The sequence below is a fragment of the Sinocyclocheilus rhinocerous genome, unplaced genomic scaffold (genome assembly GCF_001515625.1).
Source record: "Sinocyclocheilus rhinocerous isolate Xijiao unplaced genomic scaffold, SAMN03320098_v1.1 scaffold1553, whole genome shotgun sequence".
Taxonomy (NCBI): domain Eukaryota; kingdom Metazoa; phylum Chordata; class Actinopteri; order Cypriniformes; family Cyprinidae; genus Sinocyclocheilus; species Sinocyclocheilus rhinocerous.
The window spans coordinates 528,603-542,978 of NW_015639764.1; the positions used below are offsets into that span (position 1 = coordinate 528,603).

At 37.2% G+C, this 14,376-nt stretch overlaps 1 protein-coding gene across 1 annotated transcript in view; it reads right to left on the reverse strand.

Annotated features, from left to right (window-relative positions):
- Nucleotides 1–14,376, reverse strand: part of LOC107751640 (RNA binding protein fox-1 homolog 3-like) — an 80,690-nt gene that overhangs the window by 27,984 nt on the left and 38,330 nt on the right. The window contains exon 3 of the mRNA XM_016567380.1: nucleotides 10,285–10,422. Coding sequence (XP_016422866.1) covers nucleotides 10,285–10,422 — 138 coding nt within the window. The remainder of the gene's footprint in view (nucleotides 1–10,284; nucleotides 10,423–14,376) is intronic.

Here is a 14,376-nt window from a genome sequence, read left to right on the forward strand (position 1 = left end):
GGTATGTAATGGATTACAATCAACCAAAATAATTGAGACAGCTTAGTATGACAGTATTATTTACACAACATTGAATACTTAGTCGGGCAGCCCTTAGCCTTAATGACAGCCTGTAGTCTCCTGGGCATGCTGTCATCCAGGTTCATGCAATCCTGAACTTCAATTTTTTCCCAGACTCTGTCTGAATAATTTTTGGACCCAAATTTGTATCAATTTTACTGGTAGTCCACTGTATGAAGAATTTTTGGGTATGATTTGTCACAGTTTACTTTATTTTGCTATCCTCACTTAAAATAAATGACTATAGTGTCCTGCACCCACTAGTAAAAAAATATCAAAAATTATATCTGGTCTCGGAATAATTTTTGGTTTGACTGTATATCCTTCGGTTATTTTCACACGTAAGTCTCTCAGGTGAGGTTTTTCAGTAGAAGTCAGTGGTGTGAGGTGTAATGTGATGTTTTTGCAGTGAGGTCTCTCAGGTAAGGTTTTTCAGTTTTTAATTAGAAGTCAGTGGTGTGAGGTGTCTAATGTAATGTTTTTGCAGTGAGGTCTCTGGCATGAGGTCTCTCAGGTGAGGTTTTTCAGTTTTTCAGTAGAAATCTGTGGTGTGAGGTGTCTAATGTAATGTTTTTGCCGTGAGGTCTCTGGCGTGAGGTCTCTCAGGTGAGGTTTTTCAGTTTTTCAGTAGAAATCTGTGGTGTGAGGTGTCTAATGTAATGTTTTTGCCGTGAGGTCTCTGGCGTGAGGTCTCTCAGGTGAGGTTTTTCAGTAGAAGTCTGTGGTGTGAGGTGTCTAATGTAATGCTTTTGCCGTGAGGTCTCTCAGGTGAGGTTTTTCAGTAGAAGTCTGTGGTGTGAGGTGTCTAATGTAATGTTTTTGCAGTGAGGTCTCTGGCATGAGGTCTCTCAGGTGAGGTTTTTCAGTTTTTCAGTAGAAGTCTGTGGTGTGAGGTGTCTAATGTAATGTTTTTGTAGTGAGGTCTTTGGCGTGAGGTCTCTCAGGTGAGGTTTTTTAGTTTTTCAGTTTTTCAGTAGAAGTCTGTGGTGTGAGGTGTCTAATGTAATGTTTTTGCAGTGAGGTCTCTGGCATGCGGTCTCTCAGGTGAGGTTTTTCAGTAGAAGTCTGTGGTGTGAGGTGTCTAATGTGATGTTTTTGCAGTGAGGTCTCTGGCGTGAGGTTTCAATTGTGATGCATATGGAGTATCTGGCATGAGGTCTCATATTTGAGGTTTTTCATTAGAAATCTGTGGTGTGAAGTTTCTAATGTGATGTGTATGGAGTCTCTGGTGTGAGGTCTTTCATGTAAAGTCTGTGATGTGAGGTTTCTAAGATGATCTTTTTCAGAGTGACGTATATCTTGTGAGGTTTTTCCAATACAATTCTGGTTTCTAATATGATGTTTTTGCAGTGAGTTCTTTGAGGTGAGGTCTCTCAGGTGAGGTTTTTTTTTTCAGCAGAACTCTATGGTGTGAGGTTTCTAATATGAAGCATATGGAGTCTCTGGCGTGAGGTGTTTAATGTGATGTATTTGAAGTGAGTTTTCTAGCATGAGGTCCCTCTGATGAGGTTTCTCCTGTGAAGTCTGTGGTGTGAGGTTTCTAATGTGATGTTTCTGTAGTCTCTGGCATAAGCTCTCATCATTGGCCTGAGAGTGACCCTGAGAGAGGAACAAAAACAGGCAATTTAATTATGTCCACATTTTATTTTTATTACAATAAAGATAAACAGAACTGTGTGTGTGTACATGACAAGCTCCCTTTTCCTCTCTCTTCCTCTCTCTCTCATGTTGTTGTTGTGTGCCATCGCTCCCAAGGGGGGAAACATTCACCAATCTTCGATTTAGCTACCGTGCTGTTTGGATCGTTAGAAAGCGGAGGGATGAGGGACGAGCGCAAACCTCTCTAATGAGCGCAGAGTGAGGGCGGCTTTTAATTGATGTCTGTGATGGTCGTATTATTTCATTAAAAGTAATTACCCTGTCAAGCATGCTGCATCGCCATCATTTGGCCACTGCGGTAGATAATAAAACCTCTGCGAGTGCTGTGCCGAATGGAGAGAGATGACACTGGAAGTGCTAATAGGATCAAGAGCAGGCGCTGTTGTCTACAGACACAGGCTACAAAAAAGGATGAATAGACTGGGTTACGGGGTCAGCACTAATCAGACTACATGATAATGTTACTTAGCTGTTTGTGTGAGAGAGGAGATGTCAGGAAAGAGTCGCTAGACATGAGAAGCAAATCTTCATTAACAGCACTGCAATTAGGAAAGAAAAATCACACATGAGATCTCTTTAAAATCTCAGTTGTTTCTAGACAGCAGTTAGATGCAATGAAGAGTGAATGCAGACTTTTGGTTAAGATTCCTGCCTCTCGGATGTCTCTTCTGAGAAAAAAAGTCACCAGTCATTTCACATTTCTCTATGAGGGGCCGTACAAGCCATAATTCATTCTGGCACTCTCACACACTTACATTCTCCTTTCACATACATATATTCTTGCTTTCACACACTTTCATTCTCCTTTCACATACATATATTTTTGCTAAGTAAGGATGTATGTGAAAGGAGAATGTAAGTGTGTGAGAGTGCCAGAATGAATTATGGCTTGTACGGCCCCTCATATTTCTCCTCAAAAGAGATCCCAATAATGTCTCAAACTGTGCTCAGATTTGCAAGTGTGCAATCAAAGTCAGAGATCTCACTATGAACTCAAATTCTGTCAACATCAAATAATCTGGCTGCTATCTGTGTTTTAGGAGAATCATCTGGGATGATACCGAGACATAACAGCAATCTCCTTTAAGTCTCCTGAGCAATAACACTTTCTGGTGATCTTTCAGCATGAAATCCAGAAATAGTCTTTTTCCAAACAGATTTTAGGAGAAACATCTGAGACGAAACAGTGAACTCTTTTAAGTCTCTTGAGCAAAAGATCTTTCCTCTGATCGCTGATTTCTCAGCATAAGGTCCAGAAACACTCAATCTAGAAAGAAAAAAATCACAAATGAGATCTCATTAAAGTTTCAATTGCTTCTCCTAAATTTCAGTGAGATTAAATGGAGACTTTTTTCTTAAGTCTCTTGCTTCTCAGACGTTTCTCCTGACAAACAGACCCCAGAAATCTCACATTTCTCCTTCAGAGCTTCAAAAGAGATCTCAACAATGTCTCAAACTCTGCTCAGATTTGCCACGATCTGCAATCAAACCTCAGAGATCTCAATATGAACTCAAATATTCCTCATCAAATGATCTGAGCTGCTCTCCACATTCATTTTATAGCTCTTGTTTTATTTCCCCGATGAATTTGAGGAGAATCGTCGGAGACAAAGTTGATACTAAAACAAAACCAGTGGAATAACATTTCAGGAACAGTTAAAAGGACTCTGCGCTCATGGTCTTTCTGTTTGTGCTACAGCCGCAATGGCTTAATATTACTGCTCATCCAATCAGCATCTGTGTGAAACTGTAGGCTGAAATCTATCAATTTATTCAAATGAATGCACATTCTGCGGAGGGCTCAATCGGAGACACACACAAACACATTAACTCCCCAGCGTGAGCTCCGTGTTGTATGGTGGGGTTTTCCCTGGCTAGCGTGCTGCAGATGCTAATTGTTTTAACCAGGCCTAATGGACCAGTGATAGAGATTAATTAGTTTGGTGGGAAAGTTGCGTACGGTTGGGGAAGTGGTTGTCTCTACTGAGCATGCTCAGTTACCCCCTGTGGTGGCAGTTTTCTCATGCATACGTGCAGTAAAACCTTAGCACAGCACTGCAGGGAATGAAGCACTTAGTAGTTTTGCAGAGGATTGTGCTGCAGTTGAATACAACTGAAGCCGCTTTGGATAAAAGCGCCAGTCAAATGCATAAATGTCTGCCAAATTATTATATTATGATATGACTGACAGTTTGTCAGTATCATAGTTTGCTATGGAAGAACACTATCCTGGGAGCTCACATAAAAGTGTGATTTTAACAGAAATGCATTCAAAGAAATTCAACACTGGTGCAGTGCATTCTGGGAAATGATGTGTTCTTCCATCCTGGTTCACAAAAGTTAATTTTATTAATATGATGAATATATAAACTAAATAAAACAAACTGGTTTGTGTATGAAACATCAAACTTTCCAAATATTTTGAAACATTATTAAACAAAATATTAAAACTTGCATTACAATTAAATATTAAAAATATTAAAACTTTAAAACAAACATTTGTCAAGTTTATCTTTTAAAACTCTATCTTTTCTAGTTAAAAATTACAGTTATATGAATTAACTTCAAATAGCAATTCTCCAACCTGTTTGCAAACTCAATTCATATTCAGCAATTGAATTGGATTATAAAATGCATTCTCAATTCAATTCTGAAAGGTCAGAGTAATTTTTTTTAAAACGTAAAGACTTTGTCAAGTTTATCTTGATAAAATTAGCTTTTCTTGTTAAAAATTACAGTATTTGAACTTCAAATTATTTGAAAACCTAAATTCATATTCAATCATTTAAATTGGAATTTAAATGGCAATCATCAATTCAATCCTGAATGACCAGAGTAAACTATTTTTAAACTTTAAAACTGTCAAGTTTCTCTTGGGGGGGAGAAAAAAAAAATTATTTTCTAGATAAAAATGACAGTTATCCGAGTTTCTTTGGATTTCAATTAATTCCAAAAATTTGAATAGCAATTCTCAAAACAGACATTCTCAATTCAATTCTCAAAGATTAGAGTACAACATTTTAAAATTTTAAAACTTTAAGCCTTTTTCAAGATTGATACAATTGAAAAAAAAAGAAAAGAAATGTGCTTTTTTTTAAGATGAAAATTACAGTCTTTAATTTCAATTCATTTAGCAATTGTGCATCCTGTTTGCAACCTCAATTCATATTCAGAAATTGAATTGGAATTATAGTTTAAAAATTACAGTTATAGAAATTTCTTTGAAGTCCAATTTGAAAATTCAATTAACGATTCTCAACCCTGTTTGCAACCTCAATACATATGCAGATATTAAATTGCAATTTGCAAGGCATTGTCAATTCAATTCTGAACGGCCAGAGTAAAACCAGTCTCCGTCAGAAGCTGGATTCTCCAGCAAGGAATTACTGTATGCACAAAGTACCCTGCCCAAAAAAAAAAAGCTCATGTTGTATTCTGCAAACCAAAGCAGTATTGAAGGCAGTTTCAGAGCTCTGCATCTTTTGAAGTGCACTGATTGTTGGGGTTTTCTTTAATGCGCCTGGTTTCTCCATGCCGATGAAGACTTGTTCGCTGCTCACAGGAGTCAGATTTCAGCAGATTTTTAATTCTGTCTCTTAAAAGAGGAGAGCCACAGGTTGAATGCTAACATAGTGTCTGCACAGCGGGAAAGCTGGAGATGAAGGTAAGGCCCCCTGTGAGAGAAATTCCCAGCAGCCCTTGAGACCCACAGGCAGAGGGTAAGAAGAAACAGCCCTAAATCCAACACAAAGCCGGAGGTTTTACTTCCAGGAACGCTCTCTCCTACCTCACATTTCCATATGGACATCCTCAGGAATAAACCACTCGGCTCCGGATAATGAGCCCCGTACTTCTGCACTCATTAGCGACTCCCAGACTCCAGCGCTTTAGCCTGCGACACTAACCTGACGCCCCACTCATTTAGCTTCGACTCTCCGTTAGCCAAGCAGCTAATTAGCCGCAATGCTTTCTCTTGGCAAACCTTCGGCCCTGCTCACCACAGGCTAAATCTCCATTAGCCACGAGGCTAATCAACGCCGCCAAGCTTTGTTAGCGCAGGGATCGAGTCATTAGCGTGGCTTACTTGAGTTTGTGCAGGCAGATGGAGCTTATAGCGAGCGATTACGTCTCAAGGTGTTGGGCGTACACAGCTACAGTATGGCCATATTGTCTTTGTTTACCTTTTGTGATGTCTTATGCAAATGTGGCTAACTTTCAACACGCTAACAACACGCAAAGCCCTGTAGCGCTTCAAGCAATTACAGCAGAGCGTGATCCATTTAATACAATATAAAACAAGATTATTTTTTTTAAGTTGTAAATAAAACAATGATTATTGGAGTACGGTTTGTCTACTTCAAGCAATTTCTGAAAAATTGCTGAAAATGTATTCACCTTCACGTCATCCAAGATGTAGATGAGTTTGTTTCTTCATCAGATTTGGAGACATGAAGCATTACATCACTTGCTCAGCAATGGATGCTCTGCAGTGAATGGGTGCCGTCAGAATGAGAGTCCAAACAGCTGATAAAAACATCACAATAATCCACAAGTAATCCACACCACTCCAGTCCATCAGTTAATGTCTTGTGAAATGAAAAGCTGCGTGTTTGTAAGAAACAAATCCATCACGGCATTTTTAACTTCCATCCTCAATCCATAATATTGCTTATTGAACTTCAAATCTTTGCTTCCGGAAAAATATGAGTCCATAATCCATAGCCTTTCCGTCAGGGAAAAAGTCCATCCCCTGTTGTTTTCTTTTCTCACATCAAAATCCACCAACATGTTTGTTCAAAACTGTTTTGGCTTGTAAACAGTGCTTGATCTGTGCAGATTTCTCTCCTGATTCAGACCAGACGACTTGAGAAAGCAATATTATGGATTACGTACTTGTATTTTAACCAGAAAGCAATTTTTTGAAGTTAAAAACATCTTGATGGATTTGTTTCTTACAAACACACAGCTTTTCACTTCACAAGACATTAACTGATGGACTGGAGTGGTGTGGATTACTTGTGGATTATTGTGATGTTTTTATCAGCTGTTTGGACTCTCATTCTGACGGCACCCATTCACTGCAGAGCATCCATTGCTGAGAAAGTGATGTCATGCTACATGTCTCAAAATCTGATGAAGAAACAAACTCATCTACATCTTCGATGGCCTGAAATTTAGTAAATTTACAGCAAATTTTCAGAAATTGCTTGAAGTGGACAAATTGAAATAGTATTTTCTTGAAACCATACTCCAATAATAACTAGTTTATTTACAACTTAAAAAAAATAATCTTGTTTTATATTGTATAATATATTAGGGGTGCTCTGATCAGGGTTTCTGAGGCCGATCACCGATCACAGAAAGCAGTATCTGCCGATACCGATCACCGATACCGATAACCTTCTTTTTATCATTTATAACTATTTATAGTGATACTCCAATCAGGATTTTTAGACATTTATTCAGGGCCTGAATTTCATTTTTGAAAATGGGGGGAATTCCTCTCTTAGGTGACTCTTGTGAGAGGAGAAGCAGCTTTCACACAGGAGTCTGCTACTGATCCGTGGCTGTTTACCACAAACACAACATTTATCCATTATTTTGATTTCAAATCCAAACATTGTAACTGAAAAGGCTTTTTCAGCATTGCAATTCTTTTTTTTACACAGTACAGTAGTACAATCTTTCACAGACATGTTTAAGCACAATAAATATAAGCAACACATTATTCAATGCTTTTTACTTTTGCATTTACTTCTAGACTTATATATTAAGTTGATCAAGCAAGTGGCAAAACATTTAAACTACTTTTCTTACGTTATCACAAACTTACCATTGACAGAAATAATCAGCTCTACTGCCTTTCCTTTTGCATTGAAATCTTTATTACAAGCAATCCTGCGGTTCATAAAGAACTTTGTTTTCCTACCTCCACGAGTGGAATGAAAAAGTAATGCAATTTATAAACTTTAGTGACGATGTGACACTGCCTCGATTGTGCAAGTGACAATTCCTGTGTCAACTGTGCAGCATGGCTTATAGACAGACGCGATGTGTGGTGATTTGAAGCCATTTGCAAATTTTGAGAGAGAAAGAGAGAGCGCGCGCGGTGATTCACTCACTCTGTTTGTGAAATTACGTCTCAAACAAGGTCTTCAAATTACTTTTTAAGTTATTTAATTTAGAAATATGAAGGTGAGTACCTCACCTTCAGCATTATAATTATTTCACCCACGCCGGACAGAGACTGAGACGGTGCCGCTGCATGTCGTGCCAAACCTCTCACGACAGCATCATCAGCTTGAGATTGTTTTTTTGAGATCGGCCTTTTTAGAGACCGCCGATCAATCATCCCAAAGCGATTATCGGCCGATAGTGATCGGTAGCCGATCAATTGGAGCACCCCTGTAATATATTATCTGGACCACCTATGCACAATAACTGCGAGCTAATTACTTTGCTGATTTGGCATACACAAACCTGGCAGCCTCAGAGAACAATAATCCAGCTATCAAAGAGCATGATGGGAAATGAGCGAGGGGCCACAGACCATGTTGTATACAGCTACGCGGCAGTCTGTGCTGTAATTAACATCATCTTTACGACAGAGCCACCAGCCCAAACAAATGAGCGCTGTTTAAAGCAGCTTTTCTGGCCAGCCTGCTGCTGACAGGTCATTAAGATGATTGAGATGATTTTTAGCAAATAAGAAAGAAGCAGCGCAGCAGAGTGTGTGTGTGTGTCTGTGCATTTAGTGAGCCTGCAGTCATCTTATTTACCCTAAAGGTAAGTTCGCCACATCATCTGTAGAGAACAGTTCATGTAATTCAGATATTGGGAAATTGGGAACATTTCTCTCACATTTCTCTCCTACACTGCAAAAAATGTTCTTACTCAGTATTTTTGTCTTGTTTTCCATTACAAATATATACTCATTCTTAAATAAACATACATATACTTGAGAAGCAAAACAACTTACGATACTAAGTATTGTTTTCTGAAAAAGAAAATTTCACAATTAAGTGAGTTTATGCTTAGAAGAAAATCTCCCTGCCAATGAGGAAAGAAAAATTTACTTAATTCAAAGGGAAAACAAAATTATTTTTCTTACCCCATCGGCAGATTTTTTTCTTATTCTCAATTTTCAAACTTAATTTAGATTTTTTTTTTTTTTTTCAGAAAACAAGACCTGATGTCTTAAGTAATGAGAGCAATTAATTATACTTGATAAGTATAAAATTACTATTTTAGAATTTTGCTTCTCAAGTAAATGTAAGTTAATTTAAGATTAAGAAAAATATTGAGCAGGAAAATCTTTTTTTTTTTTTTGCAGTGAAAAAGCTACATATTTAATATTTGACAACTGTTTTACAACAAGAAAACACGATTATTTTTCTTACCCCATCGGCAGATTTTTTTCTTATTCTCAATTTTCAAACTTAATTTAGATTTTTTTTTTCAGAAAACAAGACCTGATATCTTAAATTACCTTACATTTACTTGAAAAGCAAAATTATTTATCAAGTAATTTTAATTCTAAAAAAGTAGTTTTATACTTATCAAGTATAATTAATTGCTCTCATTACTTAAGATTAAGAAAAATATTGAGCAGGAAAATCTTTTTTTTTTTTTGTTGCAGTGAAGAAGCTAAATATTTAATATTTGACAACTGTTTTACAACAAGAAATGACTGACAAAAAAATAGGATGAATCATTTACGGGATTCATGTAATCCATAACTAAATGTGACGAGAGAAGAAACATTTTGCCGTTTTGCATTTTCAGTTTATGTACACATTCACTCTTATTTGTATTTTAAAACTTTACTTTGCAAACAGTTCAAATTGGACTCCAAATTTGACTTGTTCATGGGAACAGATTTGTAGAAATGTAGCATTTCATCACTTGCTCACCAACAGATCCTCTGCAGTGAATGGGTGCCGTCAGAATGAGAGTCCAAACAGCTGATAAAAACATCACAATAATCCACAAGTAATCCACACCACTCCAGTCCATCAGTTAATGTCTTGTGAAGAGAAAAGCTGCGTGTTTGTATAAGAAACAAATCCATCATTAAGGCATTTGATGGATGTGGATTACTTGTGGATTATTGTGATGTTTTTATCAGCTGTTTGGACTCTCATTCTGACGGCACCCATTCACTGCAGAGGATCCATTGGTGAATAAGTGATGTGCTGCTACATTTCTCCAAATCTGATGAAGAAACAAACTCATCTCCATCTTTGATGGTCTGACGGTGAGTAAATGTTCAGCAAATTTTCATTTTTGGGTGAACCGTTCCTTTCAGGGTAAATCTAACCACTAGTTAATTTCATTGGATCCATTAATAAGTGATGTGCTGCTACATTTCTCCAAATCTGATGAAGAAACAAACTCATCTCCATCTTTGATGGTCTGACGGTGAGTAAATGTTCAGCAAATTTTCATTTTTGGGTGACCTACTCCTTTAAAGAGCATGAATCTCCAGGCGATGAACCTAGGAAAGAAGCTGCTGGCTGAAACGGAACATAAATGTGTTATAGTGCATGAAGTTCTCAAACTCACCCCAAATATTTGCCGTAAATCTGGGTCGCGGAAGCGGAAGGGGATGTTGGAGACGTGCAACCGTTTGGGCTGCTGTTTTTCCGTGGACTCTGAATGCAGCACCTGCTGGGAAACTTCTGTTTGCGTCACGTCTTCCGTCTGTCCGAGCAAAACAAAGACAAAAGAGCCGTCCGTTCAGTAGTGCCTCGCAGCGAAAGAAAAGAGAATAAGAAAAAAAAAAGAACAAATGAAGGATAGTAAGTTAGCCTACTTATCCGCGGCTATCATTTTTCACTCCAGCGGCACGCGGCTAAACAGACGTTGAGTTATGGTGGCCTACCTGAGGTCACGCATCTACTATACGATTATTCATCTCCACCTGTTACTGTCTGAGAAGCCCAAACACACCAGATATACTGACAAATATCCAGCAAACACACACACTCGCGCTCTCGGACGCCATTGGCTTGTTGTTTCCATCATTATGTTGATGATCCGCCACAAATGAAACTTCAGACGCGTGTGACAGATGTTTTCTCTCTCCGCTAGCTCAGTCGAGCAGAACGACACACACACACACACATGCTTACAGCAGCATGTCATCAGAATGTCATCATTGAGGTAAAAAATGTTCAGATTCATTCAAACACACACACACACACACGCATGCATGCATGTACACACAATGGCAACAACATCAACAAATCTCCCCAGAGCATCATGGGCAACACAGCACCAACATTATTGCATCAGCTCGTAACAGAGACACACACACACACACGCGCGCACACACATGCAGTCAGATCTACAAGTAATTTGGCGAATCTCATGAAAACCTGAAAGTATCCTGTATGATATTTTGCTATAAATACTACAAGTGCCATTGCTTTATGAGAGAATCAGACCCAAATTGAAGTCCTTATTCACTGAAAAACTCCTTTGCTGCAGGTCTCAAATGTCTCTTGCAGCATTATTATAGTTAACTAAAAGCATAAAAAAACTGTTTTTATTACTTGAAATAAAATAAACATTAACATAAATAAAACAAAAACTTGAACTTAATTCATTTAAATAACTTTTTAACTATTTAATTTCAGCATTTCTCATTTGTTTAGTTAAACTCGATGTACTTAACTAAAATTAAAATTAATTAAAAAAAAAAAAAACTATACTGATACAAACAAATCTAATGAATAAATTAGAAAACTAATAAAAATGTCAAAATCCTCAGAACAAAATGACTAAACTTTAAATGAAATTAAAATTAAAACATAAAATGAAAACGAACTAAAACTATTAATAAAAAATATAATCTAAATAATATTAAAATAACACTGGTCACTTGTGAAGTTCAAATACTACTGGTTCTCAAAAAAAATCAATAAATCACATAAAAACACGTGACAAAATTAAACCTTATTTTAATACCATTGCATTGCACTGAAAAAAAAAAAAAAAAAGCCAATAAACTCATTTTTACCCCCAAAATCTCATTACTGTAATGCATATGTTTGTTTATAGTTCTCAGTGATGATTCTCATTATATTCTCATTGCTGTAATAGAGTCATTTTGAATGTTAATGATCTAAAAAGTACTGTTATATATGATTTTTTTCTTTTTAAATCAGCAACTTAATGGCATATAAAAAATACTACAGATCCTGTAATTTAAATAACATTATTTATACTTTTTTTCTTCTGCATTACAGAAATGAGGAAATGGTGGAATGTTTTTGAAAGTCATGATAATAATGTTCCAAAAATATGAATATCTTTCTTTTTCTTTTGATTTTAGGGTTAAATATGACCTGAACACGTTCCTAACAAGTTTCATGACATTCACCTTGTGGAATTTTTTTTTCTCGTATACATGCGAAACAGGCTGGTGCTGGTGCTGGCGCGTGATTTATGATCACACGTATGTGCATGCAGACACATGCAGTGCATAATTCATTTCACACACACTCAAAGTGCTGCTCCGCTGTAGGGAGGAGTGTGATACATCGTTCTCATTTATCTCCCAGCATTAATCATCATCATCACCATCACCACCAGCGTAACGACCGTCGGCTTTATTGTTGCCATTATGATAATCACTGTTCCGGCAGTAACGAGGCTCGTTTGTGCTCTTTTATGGCTCTCGCCTGCGCTCTGACACGCACTGTTCTCACTGACAGCTGTCTGATTCAATCACTCTGCCAGTGTGTTTCTGGGGCCGCAGGTCAATAGGGTATTTAATTTAATAAATTATACAAATGATAAAATAAATAAAAAAATATAATTCCAAAAATATAAAAAATATACTCTTTTAATTTTTTTAATGTATACAATTGAATTTATTTATTTATAATGATATGTTTTTTCTTGCTGTAAATATAAACCTCTCCCCCTCCCGCCCTCACTGCACCCTGGGTAATGGGAGGAGGCTCGTCCCCCGGGGCCATCCGTGAGCACAGAGGAGACCTGTGGAGGTTAATATCACACAATGACTTACTCTTTATCTTTTTCTTTCTTTCTATCTAATAATATTGTTGTAAGCATAGTTCTTAATAAATAGTTAGAATTAAGTTTAACACAAGTTGCCAACACGGTGAGAAAGTTGGGTGAAACGGAAACAGGGTGTTGTAAGCATAAACCTCACTGAATGTTGTTAGATTCATGGTCAACACAAGAAAAATAAAACATCTGTGCTCTTTCAGCTGTGCATAAAAATAGCAAAAGGTCAACATTTCATCTCAATCATTTTGATTTTAAAACAATACATATAAACAATTTTTTTAATTTTTAATGCATACAATTTCACTTATTTATTTATTGGTTTGTTTGTTTTTCTTGTTTTAAGTATAAATCTCACTAAATATTGTTACATTTATGCTTAACACAAGAAAAAACAAAATATAAACTTGAAAAAAGGTTAAGTATAAATATGTAGAATAACTGAAATATTATTAATAATAATAAGCGATCCAACCGGTCCAACGAGATTAACTAGCGAGCGTGTCCACCTTTCTGCTACACTAAATTATTCATGCTACACCATGTACGCAAAACGAAAACTGGCCAGGAGGAAAAGAGAAAGCAGAAATTCAAAAGAGTATTACAGCAGTGAAAGACAAAAAGATTTCTGAGCACAGCCGCAGAGAAAACTACACCGAGAAAACTTTGCTTCTTATTTAAGATGCCATATGCTACGCAAGGCCTCAAAAACTAATGAAACTGCCAACAGGAACGGCATTGCATTGCATTCGTGTTAACGCTCCCCAATGCACTCAACACATAGTGTTGGTATTTCATCGAGTCTTCAGCACAGTAACATCAATTAACATCCCGATTGCATGAAGCAGGAATGATGCAAACAGACACGGCACTTATTTGGTGTCACTCTGTCTGCAGGCGAGAGCTAGTAATACATGATGATGTCATTCTAACAGCAGCGAGGGTGACACGTCATTACAGTGGCGTCAAACGCTCGCTCTCGCCTCATTATTTTGGACAGAAGAGCATGTACTCCCAAAACACAGCAGCTCCTCACACACCTGCTCATGCACCGCTTCCTCCATGCCTTCATAATCACTACATCATCTGAATATTTTTACACTGACTCATGGGAGATGAACCCTGTCCACTTATAGATGCTCCGGGACACAGATTCATCAGGTGAAGTTCAAGTGACGTTTCTAGTGGAACTCAATAAGATCTGCTGCTAGTTTCTCTTAATGAAACCCAAATTGATTTTCTTAAAGCATGCTTGTGCATTGCTTTAATGATTCATCAGTGCATGCTATTCCAAATGGTGTTAGGGGTCAAAAAATGACCCACCTTTTAAAGATGGCTTGTCACTCATCTCTCATTGATCTAAGCTCAAGCGCATCAGTTTTGGAGTGAAAAAAAAGCATCATTTGTGGATAATTTTGGCAATGTTCACTCTAAGACTGAGTTTGATTGAAAAAATGATTGACTGAATCCAGTATTTGGTAATAATCTAGCATAACGAAAAGTTTATAAGCCACTTTTTTGACGGACGGTCATTTTTGACCAGGAACATCACAAGTGTAACAAGGTGGGAAACATTAAAAAAAAACAAAAAAAAAACAGAATCACTGAGTTGGAAAA